This window comes from Capricornis sumatraensis, chromosome 17 (genome assembly GCF_032405125.1).
Source record: "Capricornis sumatraensis isolate serow.1 chromosome 17, serow.2, whole genome shotgun sequence".
NCBI classification, from domain to species: domain Eukaryota; kingdom Metazoa; phylum Chordata; class Mammalia; order Artiodactyla; family Bovidae; genus Capricornis; species Capricornis sumatraensis.
In genome coordinates this window covers 72,288,391-72,301,366 of record NC_091085.1, presented here as the reverse complement: position 1 = coordinate 72,301,366, position 12,976 = coordinate 72,288,391, and the positions used below count along the sequence as shown (strand labels likewise).

The following is a 12,976-nucleotide window of genomic DNA, read 5'->3' as shown; positions in this document are numbered from 1 at the left end:
AACGGCATCTCCTGTTAAGGACACGCAGCAACAACTGTTTCCAGTTCTTTAAGACAGCAGGTAAAATATGCTTCCTTTCCCAGGAAACACTGCGATGCTTGGAAACACTGCACGCTGAGCCTAGGGATATGATCCCATATGATCGTTTACAAGGGATGCTTACCCCGGCCTAAGATAACCTACGGTTTTTGCAGACTATCTCTGTGTATCTGCAATCGTGAGAACAAATTTAACTAAGAATTGAGTTAGAGCAATCTACACATTAAAGAGATTTACAGCAAAGGTCTACAAGTCCTGACAGATCAGATAACAGAGATCAAAGCAACAAGTACTAATTTTGAAGCAAACTAGACATCTAATAGAATGGTGCATGCTAAACCCCTTTATAAACTGAAGAAAACAATCTTTTCCAAAGAGCAGTGCTGCTGAAGCTCAGTTCACAAGAAACAGAAGGAGCTGAAGACTCTGAGGAACACAGACCCGTGAAGACACACGGCTCCGACGTGATCCTCCCCTACGCGCCCCGAACTGAAACAGTAGATTCTTGATACATCGAAAGGAACCGTACTACTTTCTGGGGGGAGATGCCGAAATGCAGAAGTGACGGCCTACCTGCCTCCGTGGCAGCCGAGGCGCTTACTGACATCTCGCTGAAGCAGGCCTTCCAGAAGGGACTTGAGCTCAGGGGAGAAGACATCTGGAAGTTCCACGTTCTGGGGGTGGGAGGAGGGGGACATGCCTTCAAAAATGCATCTGTGGAAACAGTGCCCTCCCCCTCGACCAGATTTGAAGGCGATTTCTTACATAAGGATAGTGTTAAAGAAAACTGCAGATACCTCACAAGCTAACATTGACTCTATAAAGAAACCCAGTGCAGCTACTCATCACTTCCAGAGTCAATCGGCAGGCTGGAGCCAGAAGAATTGGGTCTCCTTGATCTTCTGTGTCCCATTCATTTTGCCTTTTTTTTTTTTCTCTTTAGTTTTGGTCTTGATTTTTCTGTATCTTTCTCTTACTGTCTGTTAGCAAATCTTGTTATCTGCCTTGGCATCTATCTCCATTATTTTAAGAAAGCATTTTTTTATACTAGTTGTAATAGAATGAGATAGGAAAATTATCATGAGAATAACAACAGTTTTTTACTTTCTTACCATGGTGAGAGTCATTCGGTCTATCTCATGCTTATCTTTGGTTTTATGTTGTCTGAAAGGGCTGTGACTGGAGAAACAAAGAAAATTCTATTACTAGATGGTTTTGGGTAACAGCAAATACCGTTGACTAATATTTGAGCAGTTCTGTCATTGCTCATTCAAAACTGCAGGAAGACAAAGGCCAGGAACCTACACCATTTCCAGGGGAAACCTGCCGATCAGGTTGCCAATCAGACATTTAGGTCCTGAATGAGCAAGGCTGATGTTTACTTGAACTCTTGATACTCACGTCAATGAAGTCATGCTACCAGAATAAACTTTAGCAAACATATTCCAAATGACAATTTAAAATATCACTTGGAAAAAAAAATCAGCCAACAGGTTTTTATGAAAATGAAAGTCATACACACGACATCGGTCACATTAGTGTTTGAGATAATAGTAATGTTCATACAGTTTTTTTTAGAAAAAATGGATGAGTCCCTCAAACAACGCAAAAAGCTGCTGTTGAACCAAAATACAAAATGAACACACTGCCCTGCCCCAGAACCCAGTAATTTTAAGGAATACATTCCTTTGGAGATAAGAGACACAAACCAACCCTGTGCTCCCAGATCCTCCAGGGTTCTGAGAACTGCTCACTCGTGTTCTAACTTACAAATGGCTCCAGATCTGAGTCAGAAACCCTGGGCTCACACTGTGACCTGGCTAATGGCTGCAAGTCATTCGTGGAGACCTCGTCTTGGTCTCTTTCCCTGTGCATGGCATCATGACACAAACGTCACCAAAACAGCGAAAGGAACGACTGAAACGACGCACGTGCCGGCAGCTGAGACAACGGGAGGGTGCGGTGGGTAACTGGCAGGCGCGTGTGACAGATGAACCTAACTTTACAAAATAAATGTCTCCTCGTAAAGACATTATTCTTACTCTTGACTATATTTTTAAAATGCTGAAGCTAAAGTTAATCTTAGATATCGCTTATACACGGACTCTGAAATACGACCCAAATGAACTTATCTACGACACAGACACCGGCTCACAGGCCTAGAGAAAAGACCAGCTGTTGCCAAGGCGGAGAGGGCTGGGGAGAGGGGTGGACTGGGAGCTTGGCATTAACAGCTGTAAACTCTTATATACAGAATGGGTGAACAACAAGGTCCTACTGCACGGCACAGGGAACTATAATCAATATCCCATGACAAACCATAATGGAAAAGAACAGGAAAAAAAAAATACACGTATAACTGAATCACTTTGCTGTACAGTAGAAATTAGCACAACACTATAAATCAACTATGCTTCAATAGAATATTTTTTAAAATAAAGATGCTCCTAGCATTAAAAGAGACTAGTAAACATACAAACTAGAAAACCCTGGCCTTATTTACTTACTTGAAAATTAAAAAAGGGACATACATGATAGGATTTTCTGGTAGTAAAGACATGCCTGTTAAACGACCAGTCCTACAGATTTATTTGGGCCTTCCCTGGAGGCTCAGACAGTAAAGAATCTGCCTGCAATGCAGGAGACCCTGGTTCTATCCCTGGGTTGGGAAGATCTCCTGAGGAAGAGAATGGCAGTATCCTTGCCTGGAGAATTCCATGGTCAGAGGAGTCTGCTGGGCTACAGTCCACAGGGTTGTGAAGAATCAGATACACCTGGGCGACTAACACTTTGACTTTTCACTTTCATAGGTTTATTTATAAGGCATATAAAACATAAGCTGAGGCAAGGTATTATACAAAATAGTTCTATAAAACAGAGTAGGATGTTGAATATATAACTCAATCTGATTTAGAAAAAAAAAAACTAATTAAAACTGTGCCCACCCTTGCAATCTACTTACTGCTTACTGAATTAGGTAAACTATGCACCATAGCATCTCCTGCAGAGATGATTCCACTTTAGAGTATTTATTATCTAAATATTTCAGTTCTCACTTTGCACAAGAGGGGGCACTCCAACGCTTATTTTCTTTCTTATGCAATGAAAAACACATTAATTTCCATCTCTTGAAAGCTTTCATTTGGGGAAAAACAAAAAATCTAAACAAGGTGAATCAGTACCAAGCAAACATACACTAATCTTTCAAACAGATTTTGATTGGAAATATTCTTTGCACCCTAAATGTTGCCAAGGAGAAAAAAATGTAAAATTACTGCAGTTAAAAAGCAAATGGGATAGAATAACAAATAATATGCTATTTATGAGACATTGTAAGTTTTGAAACTTGGCTGGTATCACTTTCTTTTTCAGGGTTATTTCTGGCAGTGCTGGGTCTCTGCTGCTGGGTGGACTTTCTCCAGCTGCGGTGAGCAGGGGCCACTCTCCAGCTGTGATGAGCAGGGGCCGCTCTCTTCATTGCGATGCGTGGGCTTCTTGTTGCAGTGGCTTCTCTTGTTGTGGAGCGCGGGCTCTAGATGCGTGGGCTTAGTTGCTGCGGTGCATGTGGGATCTTAGTTCCTTGACCAGGGATGAATGTGTGTCCCTTGCAGGCAAATTCTTAACCCCTGGACCATCAGGTAAGCTCTGGCTTGTATCACTCTTGTATGCAAAACACACAGAGATATGAACATGCTTATGGTTCAAGAGAAAAGGAATATAGGCTTAGCAGTGCTTACTAAGACCTCAGTCGTCTGCATGACACGACCGTTGCCACCCCCCAGGGAGTTCCTTCACATGTAAAAGAGGATGTGGGAAAGTCTCCCGCGTTTTGGCAAATCCTCCTGCTCTGGCTCCTGTGTGAAAAGCCGGGGGACCCCCTCCTGCTCTTGACCTTTGTGCGATGCCGGAAGCAGAGGGCTGTGCCCCACACTTGCAGAGAAGGACGGCTATGTTCTGACAGGGATGCTCTGTGCTAAATTTAAAAATTCTTTCATGAGACCCGAGGGAGGGCTTTGCGAGGGGACTGGAGTTAAAGTTAGTGGTGCCAAAAACATTCCCAGCACATGCGCACAGTCACTACAAACCCCGTCTGATAAATATAGCTCTCTGCGTCTGACTCAATAAGAGGCGATCGGAAGTGCTTGCCGGCTCTCGGGCTCTGGGGTGTCGCGTGGAGAGAGCTTGGTCTTTCAAGTCCTGATGCGCATCTGCTTCCAATGGCTTCTTGATTATTCTTTGTGAACAAAACCCAAGACTCCATTTCTATTTCGGAAAATGTTAAAGAAAACCTCCGATAGTAATGATCTCCATTCTGAGGGAGGCACGTGGGGCCCACAGATCCTGTGGGATCACAGCTGCTCCCGGACGCAGCCGCTTTAAATAGGAGACGGTAACGGGTCTGTCAACAGCTTGCGACACCAGCCAAGCCCTCATGCAACATTCAGGCTGCGTCGAAGGACATTGTGGAAACAGGACTTACATGTGCAGTGGTCGGATGTGGCTTTGGAATTACAAGAGAGAGTGTGAGAGCTGCGAATTGCCCCCAGGTGAGTTGGGAAATCGTTCAAGGCATGACAAACGATGGGGAAACATACAGAGACACACACACACATCATATTCACAGTGAAACCAGAGCTCAGAGACAATCCGTTTATAAACACAAGTGATTAAGAAGTCTTACATCAAAAATTAATTCTAGAAAACCAAAAAGACAGCATGCAACATCAAATGTGAGTTTTGAACCTAAGCCAACAGCTGCCAAAATATTTATAAACATTCCTTTTTTCCCGAGAGGAACAAACTCAGTAACCTCAGACAGAGCTCTGCTTTCCCCAGACCACCCCCAGGGCTCTCTCCTCATGTCTGACAATCAACTGGGACAAGTTTAAGATCAAGGCTACAGTCACACCAATTCTTTCTCTTAACAGATATCTGACTCTAGCTCGAGGGTCGTGACCACATTTCTGCACATTTGCAACATCTTTGTACACAGATGCTCTCTCATATCTGACAGTCAGCTGAAGTGGAAGCAGTGAGCCCACCCAACACATGGTCCAGGGACGCAAACACATCCTCCAGCCTCGACAGCATCCTCACATCCAGGTTCCTGTCTCTTGCACCCTGTGGAATCCTTCGAGGGCGTCATGACAGAATGAGAGGTGCAGAGAAATGTTTCAGCCAAGGTGATGGGGCACACTGTCAGTGCGGGAAGTATCTGATCACAGAAAACAGAAGCAAAAAGACCCTTGGTGAACCCTGGTCACCATCACTGCACAGACACGGGAGGGACGGGAAGAGACTGGTCTGCAGCAGAGTTCCTCCTCCTCGGCTGGGTGACCTTTTGTTGGGGGAGTGGGGGTGTCCTCTGCAGCACCCCTGGCCTCGACCTGCCAGATACCAGAAGGAGCCCCTCCCCTAGTAGGCACCACCAAAAATGTCCCCAAGTGTTGCCAGGAGCTCCTGGGGTTGAGGACGAACGCTGGGGAGGGTCTGGCATAGAATCTGGTTTATTCCATGAGGATTGACGCTGGTGCAGCTTACAGTGTGGCTGCCGGAAGCACTGTGCCCAGCTCTCTGAACCTGTCCACGTGAGACGCCATTTCTAGCCGCCACCGTTCTCATCTCTTGTTATCCATCCATCCCATCCCCACTACCATCCTCTGGATGTCATCCTGTTGGCCTAGACTCCCCTCCACAGGGGTCACATCAACTGTGATGCTTTAACCAAGCCTGATCAAGGACATCACAGAGGAAGTAGCACCTTCCAACTCAGTCCTGCAGACCTGAACCATGACCAAGGAGATGGAATTCACTTTTTCAGCCACAGATACATTGTTGGCCTAGAATTAACGACTGGACCCATCCTTGGATCTTATAAAAACAGGAATATATGCCAGACTGTTCCTAGTCTATACGTGTGGACATTATTATAGACAGAATAACAACATTAGACAGAAATCAATAAACAAAGAAAGCCCTGAACCAAGGCTCTGCCATATTTCACAACCGACTTTCACATCTTGAGTTCATGCACAACGGTTTTGCTGTTGTGCAGTTTTTTTAAATTACCTCATGATTCTGTAATTGTGGCTTCTGACTTCTGACCGCTCCCCCCACAACCAGAGGGGACCTGAGTGAAGAGAGCGTGTTTGGATGCACTCACCGCGCACGCAGGGACCCCCGCTGGCCGGGGAAACGTCTCGGGTGGAAAGCAGTTTTCTCTGGTCTGCTTTGCAGAAACTCTCTAATTAGGTCAGCTAGTCTGATTACAGGAATTAAGGCCCTCCAGGCTCCACAAACACAATAATTCAATTAACGACCAACAGGACCTGAGTCTCTGAGCAGTAATACAATTTCAGTTCCCAAGTGAGGCAGAGAGCAGAGAACAACTAGATTACCCGAGTCCTGGGGAAGCAGCCAGGGTGCCTGGAACCTAGTCTAGGGGGAAGACAGGGAACGCAGCCTCTTTCCAGATTGTGTTAGAAACATCTTATGGAAAAACATGAACAAACTTTTTGGCCAACCCAATATAAGAACATGCTGTGATGCTCAGTAAGGCTTTCCGGAAAAAACGTGGCCAGTTAAACAAACTACCAGGCCTGTGTGTTCATAGGGGAAATGTAACAGGGAGAATCCTGACCAGGAAATTTTAATATAAATTGCTTTTTTGTGGTACCTCTATGAATGGAGAATAATCAAAAACACATCTTAAACACTTACACTTTCTATTAAAATTGACTCAAGACTCTTAAAACTAATGGAATATTAACATAATTTGTAAATGTTCAATGTGAGAACATATCTCAAGAGAACTTTCATTCCATCCTCTTTCCACTGTATTTCATCATCTCTGGCAGTTTACACCAAAGGGACAAGTATAACACAAGTGAAGAACACAGAATTGCACAATTTTCTCTTTATGTTTTTAAAACCTGCAAATTTCAGCATATTCACAAACAAATGCGCACTTTTAACACAGGTTCACTTTGGGTCTTCACCCTCTTGTGTAAGAAATGCTTTAAGCTCACAAGACAATCATGAGTAATTCATTTCTAGGGAAAAGGAATTCTACTACCCTCTTCAATTATCTATATTTAAAAATAGCACTCATTCCCCAAATAAGGCTTAACAATGGAAATAGTCCAACACGGTCTTATGTTACGTTTAAACGTGCTGGAATTTCTTCCTGGAGTGGGACAAAAATACCCAAAGCTTACGGGAAGGAAACACATTTTTACGGGCAGAAAGAGCTGTGAGCACTGCCTGGATCACTGTGTGGCTTAAAGATCGCGATCTGATCTATACAGATACTAGCACCTAATGATGTGTACACATTTCTTATCCACGGTGATGGACTGAAGGGACACGTCACTCACCCTCTCAGAAGCTTGAAAAGCATGCAGCCCAGGGAGAACCAGTCGGCACTGCTGTCGTAGGCGGTCCCCTTCTGCAGAACTTCAGGCGCCATGTACCCGTGGGTGCCACTGGGGAGAAGAAGGGCACGTGCAGTCAACAGCATGTTCCCGCTCACAGACTATCCCCAGCTCGCCCAGAGGCCAGGGCGCCATTCATCAAATAGAAGCAAGGCCAAACAAGGAGGAGGGGACACCAGCACATCCATCAAGTATGGCTTGGTGAACACTCAATAGGAAAACGATCTTTCCTTCATTAAAATAGGAATGAATATTAATAAATTACCATATGAGATAACCGTGAGCCATGTGGATGCTCTGGGCATGCTCTATGGTCTGGGAGGTGAGATCTGAATCTTGTGAGCCATCCCCACTACAGCAAGGGGGAGCCAAGGGTCTCTTGCCCACTGGAGAGCTTTTGTGTGGAGATGTGTGGGGCTGGGGAGGTGGTTATGAACGGGTGACCACACCGCAGTGTTCCAGACCTGGAAGCGATGGGGACAGATTAGTGCCCGTCCCCATCTGCGAGGACAGGTGACCAAACTGCAACACTCTGGACCTGGAAGTGATGGTATCGGGCACTCCTGTGAGGCGCCACCCCCCATGCTGAGGACTGGGGTTTGCACGGGTGTCCATGGCGGCCCCCACCCTCCACAGTCACGGTGGTCCCCAAGTGGTGGTGGGGAAGCTGACAGGTATGGAGACAGAGAAGTCCCAGGTCTGAAGAGCTGCCGACAGGTCAAAGGACCCAGCTCAGCAAATGTGCAGATGGCTTGCGGGAAGCTGAGAAAAACCACCTGGGAGGATAGCTGTTTACATATCATATGTTCTATCTGCAACTCAAAATCCTCTCCTGTCCTACAATGTGAGCACACACCATTCCAAGAGTGAGAGAAGGCTCATGGGAAACTGAAATTCAGAGGTGTGGGCTCAAAAGCGCTCCCCAAAAGCCGTTATCTGCAGCTGCATTCCTGTCCTTTGTCAATTTGCTTCACTGATAGAATGGATGATGATGTGATACCTTCACCCCCACAGAACACATGTGGGATGGGCTCAGGGCAGCACCAGCACTAGAAAAGAACCCCTTGCGTTCTTATAAGCATTTCTAACTTGCTTATGCTCAGTTTCGGTGAGAATCTGCTCAGACAAGTGACCCTGGATTGTTGATGACTCGGGCTCAACACTGGGACTGGTGTCCTCTCAGCCTCATAGTTCCATCTTGAAAGACTTTTCCAAACAGTGGAAATGGGCACTGGTCCATCTACCAGAAAAGCTCTGCCCCCTGCAATCCAAAGTCTGCTGGCATGAGGTCAGCGAGTCACACTATGAGGACGTCAGAGATTTCTGTAAGGGGCATCCAAGCCATTTTCTGGGAAGCTTAATTTCAGTGTGGCCAGGAAAACCTTGGTGGCTTTATAACCTGTGATTCTTGGGATCAAAACCCAGTCCTGGGATGGGAAGACCCCGACAAGGAGACATACGCGGGGTTAGTGCACATCACGCCTCCGGGTGGACACGGCACACAACGCCGAGCACTGGGCCGCCTGCCACGTGGTTTCCAGCCCTGCCACTCGGCAGCACCCGAAGCTGCTGCGCTTCCCACGGCCGCTCTGTGCTGTCCACGCTGAAGGAACACCCGAGCGTTTGAAGGCACAGTGACTAGAGGCCAAGAGTTGCGCTCTTGAAGAAAATCAGCTGGGACTCAGGGAGTCATGATGATCCGCTTGATTCCACAATCAAGCTTCCCTGTGTGGTCTGGTGGCTGCTCCACGGTTCACTTTTAGTTTCTGAGAATCCAATTCCATCATTAAAAGGACGGAGTCAGGGTCAAGATGGGGAACTGACCATGACGCTGCTCTGCCAGCATCAGATGGAGTCCTGGGATCACACCTACCGCTTTGAAAAGACCAGAGAAGCCCAGTCGAGGGTGAGAGTCTGGCCACAAGCCTTTAATTTAGTACCAGGTCCATCCTCTCAAAACCTCACGGAGTTCAAACGAGTGTGGGGAGCTCGAGCCTTAGAGCTGGACAGAACTGGATTTTAATTCAAGCCCCATGATCTGCCAGGCCTGTGACTTTGCTCAAGTTCCTTAGTTTCTTGGAACCTCAGATTCTACCCCATAAAAAGTCGATGATTATATCCATGCCCTATGCAGGCTTCTAAAGAGCCTCTTGATGGAAGTCTTGAAAGAGGAGAGTGAAAAAGTTGGCTTAAAACTCAATACTCAAAAAACAAAGACCATAGCATCTGGTCCCATTACTTTATGGCAAATAGGTAGGGAAACAATGGAAATAGTGAGAGACTTTGTTTTCTTGGGCTCCAAAATCACTGCAGATGGTGACCGCAGCTACAAAATTAAAAGACGCTTGCTCCTTGGAAGAAAAGCTATGACAAACCTAGACAGCATATAAAAAGCAGAGACATGACTTTGCCAACAAAGATCTGTATAGTCAAAGCTACAGTTTTTTCAATAGTCACGTATGTATGTGAGAGCTGGACCACAAAGAAAGCTGAGCGCCAAAGAATTGATGCTTTTGAACTGTGGTGTTGGAGAAGACTCTTGAGAGTCTCTTGGACTCCAAGGAGATCCAACCAGTTCATACTAAAGGAAATCCTGAATATTCACTGGAAGGACTGATGCTGAAGCTGAGGCTCCAATGCTTTGGCCACCTGATGTGAAGAACTTACTCATTGGAAAAGACCCTGATGCTGGGAAAGATTGAAGGCAGGAGGAGAAGAGCGTGGCAGAGGATGAGATGGTTGGATGGCATCACTGACTTGACTGACATGAGTTTGAGCAAGCTCTGCAAGTTGGGGATGGACAGGGAAGCCTGGCGTGCTGCAGTCCGTGGGGTTGCAAAGAGTTGGACACGACTGAGCGACTGAACTGAACAGAACTGAATGAAGACACTAATAACAACACATTCAGGCCGCCAGCCACGTGTTCCTGGGACGGCCAGTGTTCCACTCACAGCATGAATGCTGTCCCCACACCAGTCACTTCCTGGACAGTCCCCTAGGTGGCTGTTCTGGGAGGTCAAGGAGCCTGTCTGCCTCAGCCCCGCAGCAGTGCTGGCACCTGGCACACAGCCAGCATCAACTAGACCCTCCCTGCGTGAAGGAGGTGACTACACCCCACAGCTGTCGCATGCAGTGAGCAGCACTGTGACGGCCTCTTTGCAGAAGAGAAAAATGAGGCTGGTGCCATGTGGAAGGATTCAAACCCACATCTGTCTCCAAAGCCTCTGTTCTCCGCCTCCTCCACCTAAAAACATACTTCTTCATTGAGTGTTTATCCTTTTTAAGTAGCGACCTCAGTATCGTCACTTAAATATGGAAACCAAGCTTCCCGACAAGGTTGGAAGGTTGAACCCTTAATGGATGTGGTTCAGATAACGGACAACAGACCACCTTTCAGACTTGGCGTGTGAATTACAGTAAGACGTGAGCGAGGCCTTTTGAGGGAATGAGTAACCCTGCTTCTGAAAGTTAATTCCTTTGGGAGATTAACTCTTATGAGCTCTTGGTTCATATTCAGTTGTGACTACCCTAAATTGAAGAAATTAGCATATCAAATAGCTGTGGCATTAAAAATTCAAATGACTCTCTTAAAAATGTCTGATGAACTCCCTGGGAGAGGCTGATATATCCAACCCCAGGTTCTGGCCTCATAATTGTCAAGTGCTAGCAAAATGCTAAGGCTTTTATCACCCTGTCCCACATTCTGCAGGAAGGGAGAGACATCTTTACAGAAATGGCACCAATTGCCATTAATATCTGATCAGAGCTTTAAACGGCAATTCTGATTTAATGCAGCCCCTCATAAAGTAGTGCAGTTTTAGAACCATTTTGCTTCTAGTCTCACACACAAAAAAAAGGATTTATAGTTTATTTTCTGCACGGATGCATGAAACAAGACCCCTGGGAGTTACTTCAAGACCATTCAACGCAGCAATGATGCACAGTAAGATAGAATGTTAAGAGATTCACTGCTAAGACTGACATACTGGAGAAGAAAATAATTGAGGGAATTTTTCCACAAACTGCACACCTGTCCATACTTTCTACACAGATAAGCGGACACCAAAGAAACAGGAATGAAAACCAGTACATATTCTGTTCTGCCTCTGTTGAGCCCCGGGGCAGCCACTACACGCCTGCTGTCACTGCAACGATCTCAGGTTCAGGCAAGTCCTCAGGACAGTGTCAGCACATGTGGAGAAAGCATAGCCACCACTAGAAGCAGTTCGGTCCACCGAGGCAGGGGGCAGGGATGGCCAAGGGCAGCGGCTTCCAGCAGCTTCCCCTGCATGGAGGACGGATGTAACACTGAAATCTAACAACAGGATCTGCGTGAAAAGTTTGAACTGCAAGTAGATGATTCTTTTAATTAAAAAAAGAATCCTCTTTTTTTTTTTTTTTTAGGGTAAAAAAAAGGAATGTTTTGAAAAAGGAGAGTGGATGGAGAGAGAAGCTTGACTTCTGGGCCTTCCCTGGAAAGTTCTATGTGGTGGCCTGTGCCCCTTCTTTGGCACATAAGCTGTCACGGTCTACTACGACCGCTGCCCGGTAGATGAAGAGTGAGGGTCACAGAGCCAGCACAGGCTCGGCTCTGCTGCGAAGGGCCGCATCCTGCCCTCAGGCTCCCTGCCCCTGGGCAGCTAACCCGTGGATCCCCTGCGCGCCCCCAGAAGGTGAAAGCGAGCACGCGGCCCCACTGCCTTCCTCCCCCTCTGACCCAGGATCATCACATGTTGGAAACTGCTGCTGACAAGAGAAAGCCGGGAGGACAAACGGCCATGTTGGGGTCTGAGGGAAAAAGGGAGTCGAACTAGGAGCGGCAGGGAGCAGCCAGTGTGACTACTCACACGCTCGCGTGCGGCTTCTTTTTGGAAAAATCGCAGGCAAGACCGAGGTCTGATATCCTCACGTGTCCGTGCTCGTCCAGGAGGATATTGGCGGGCTAAAATGAAAGAGAAGGTGATTTCTGAGAGTCCCCAAGGCGTCCTGAGGCTGGGAGAACTTCCACAATCACAGGCACTTGCTACCATTATTTTTATCACATTTCATTCCTACACATGAATTCCAGTATTACATCATCCCCTCCAAGTGGGGCGTGAGACCGACAATGATACCTTCCATGTTATCAGTAACTGTAGCAGGAGAGTGGCAAGGAGGGATGGAGAAGAGCCTACTCATTGGGCAATGGAACACAGGGCAGGTAACCCAGGAGGGTTACCACCACAGCTCATCGCTGTTACAGTATTTCCTTTCCACAGCAAGAACCGCAATCCAGCCGGAATGGGGTGTCTCTCCACAAAGGGAGTGAGTCCCCTGGCTCCTCAGCCTCTGTGAACCACTGGGACTTGGAACCGTGGAACACAGCACAGAAAGCAATCTTGTAGCAACGTGCACGTGATGACCTAGGCAATCAAAACATTCCACGGTGCCGCACTAATCCTGATGAACGGCATTTCGCGTTATTAGGAGAGAATCTTTGGAGGGCCTTACCAAATGACCAGATA

At 46.7% G+C, this 12,976-nt stretch overlaps 1 protein-coding gene across 1 annotated transcript in view; it reads right to left on the bottom strand.

The window, feature by feature from the left end:
* GRK3 (G protein-coupled receptor kinase 3) overlaps positions 1-12,976 on the bottom strand; it is a 59,082-nt gene that overhangs the window by 12,244 nt on the left and 33,862 nt on the right. Inside the window, exons 10-13 of the mRNA XM_068989721.1 lie at positions 12,320-12,414; positions 7,416-7,523; positions 1,152-1,218; positions 613-713 (exon numbers count right to left, since the gene is read on the bottom strand). Of these exons, the coding sequence (XP_068845822.1) occupies positions 613-713; positions 1,152-1,218; positions 7,416-7,523; positions 12,320-12,414 (371 nt within the window). The remainder of the gene's footprint in view (positions 1-612; positions 714-1,151; positions 1,219-7,415; positions 7,524-12,319; positions 12,415-12,976) is intronic.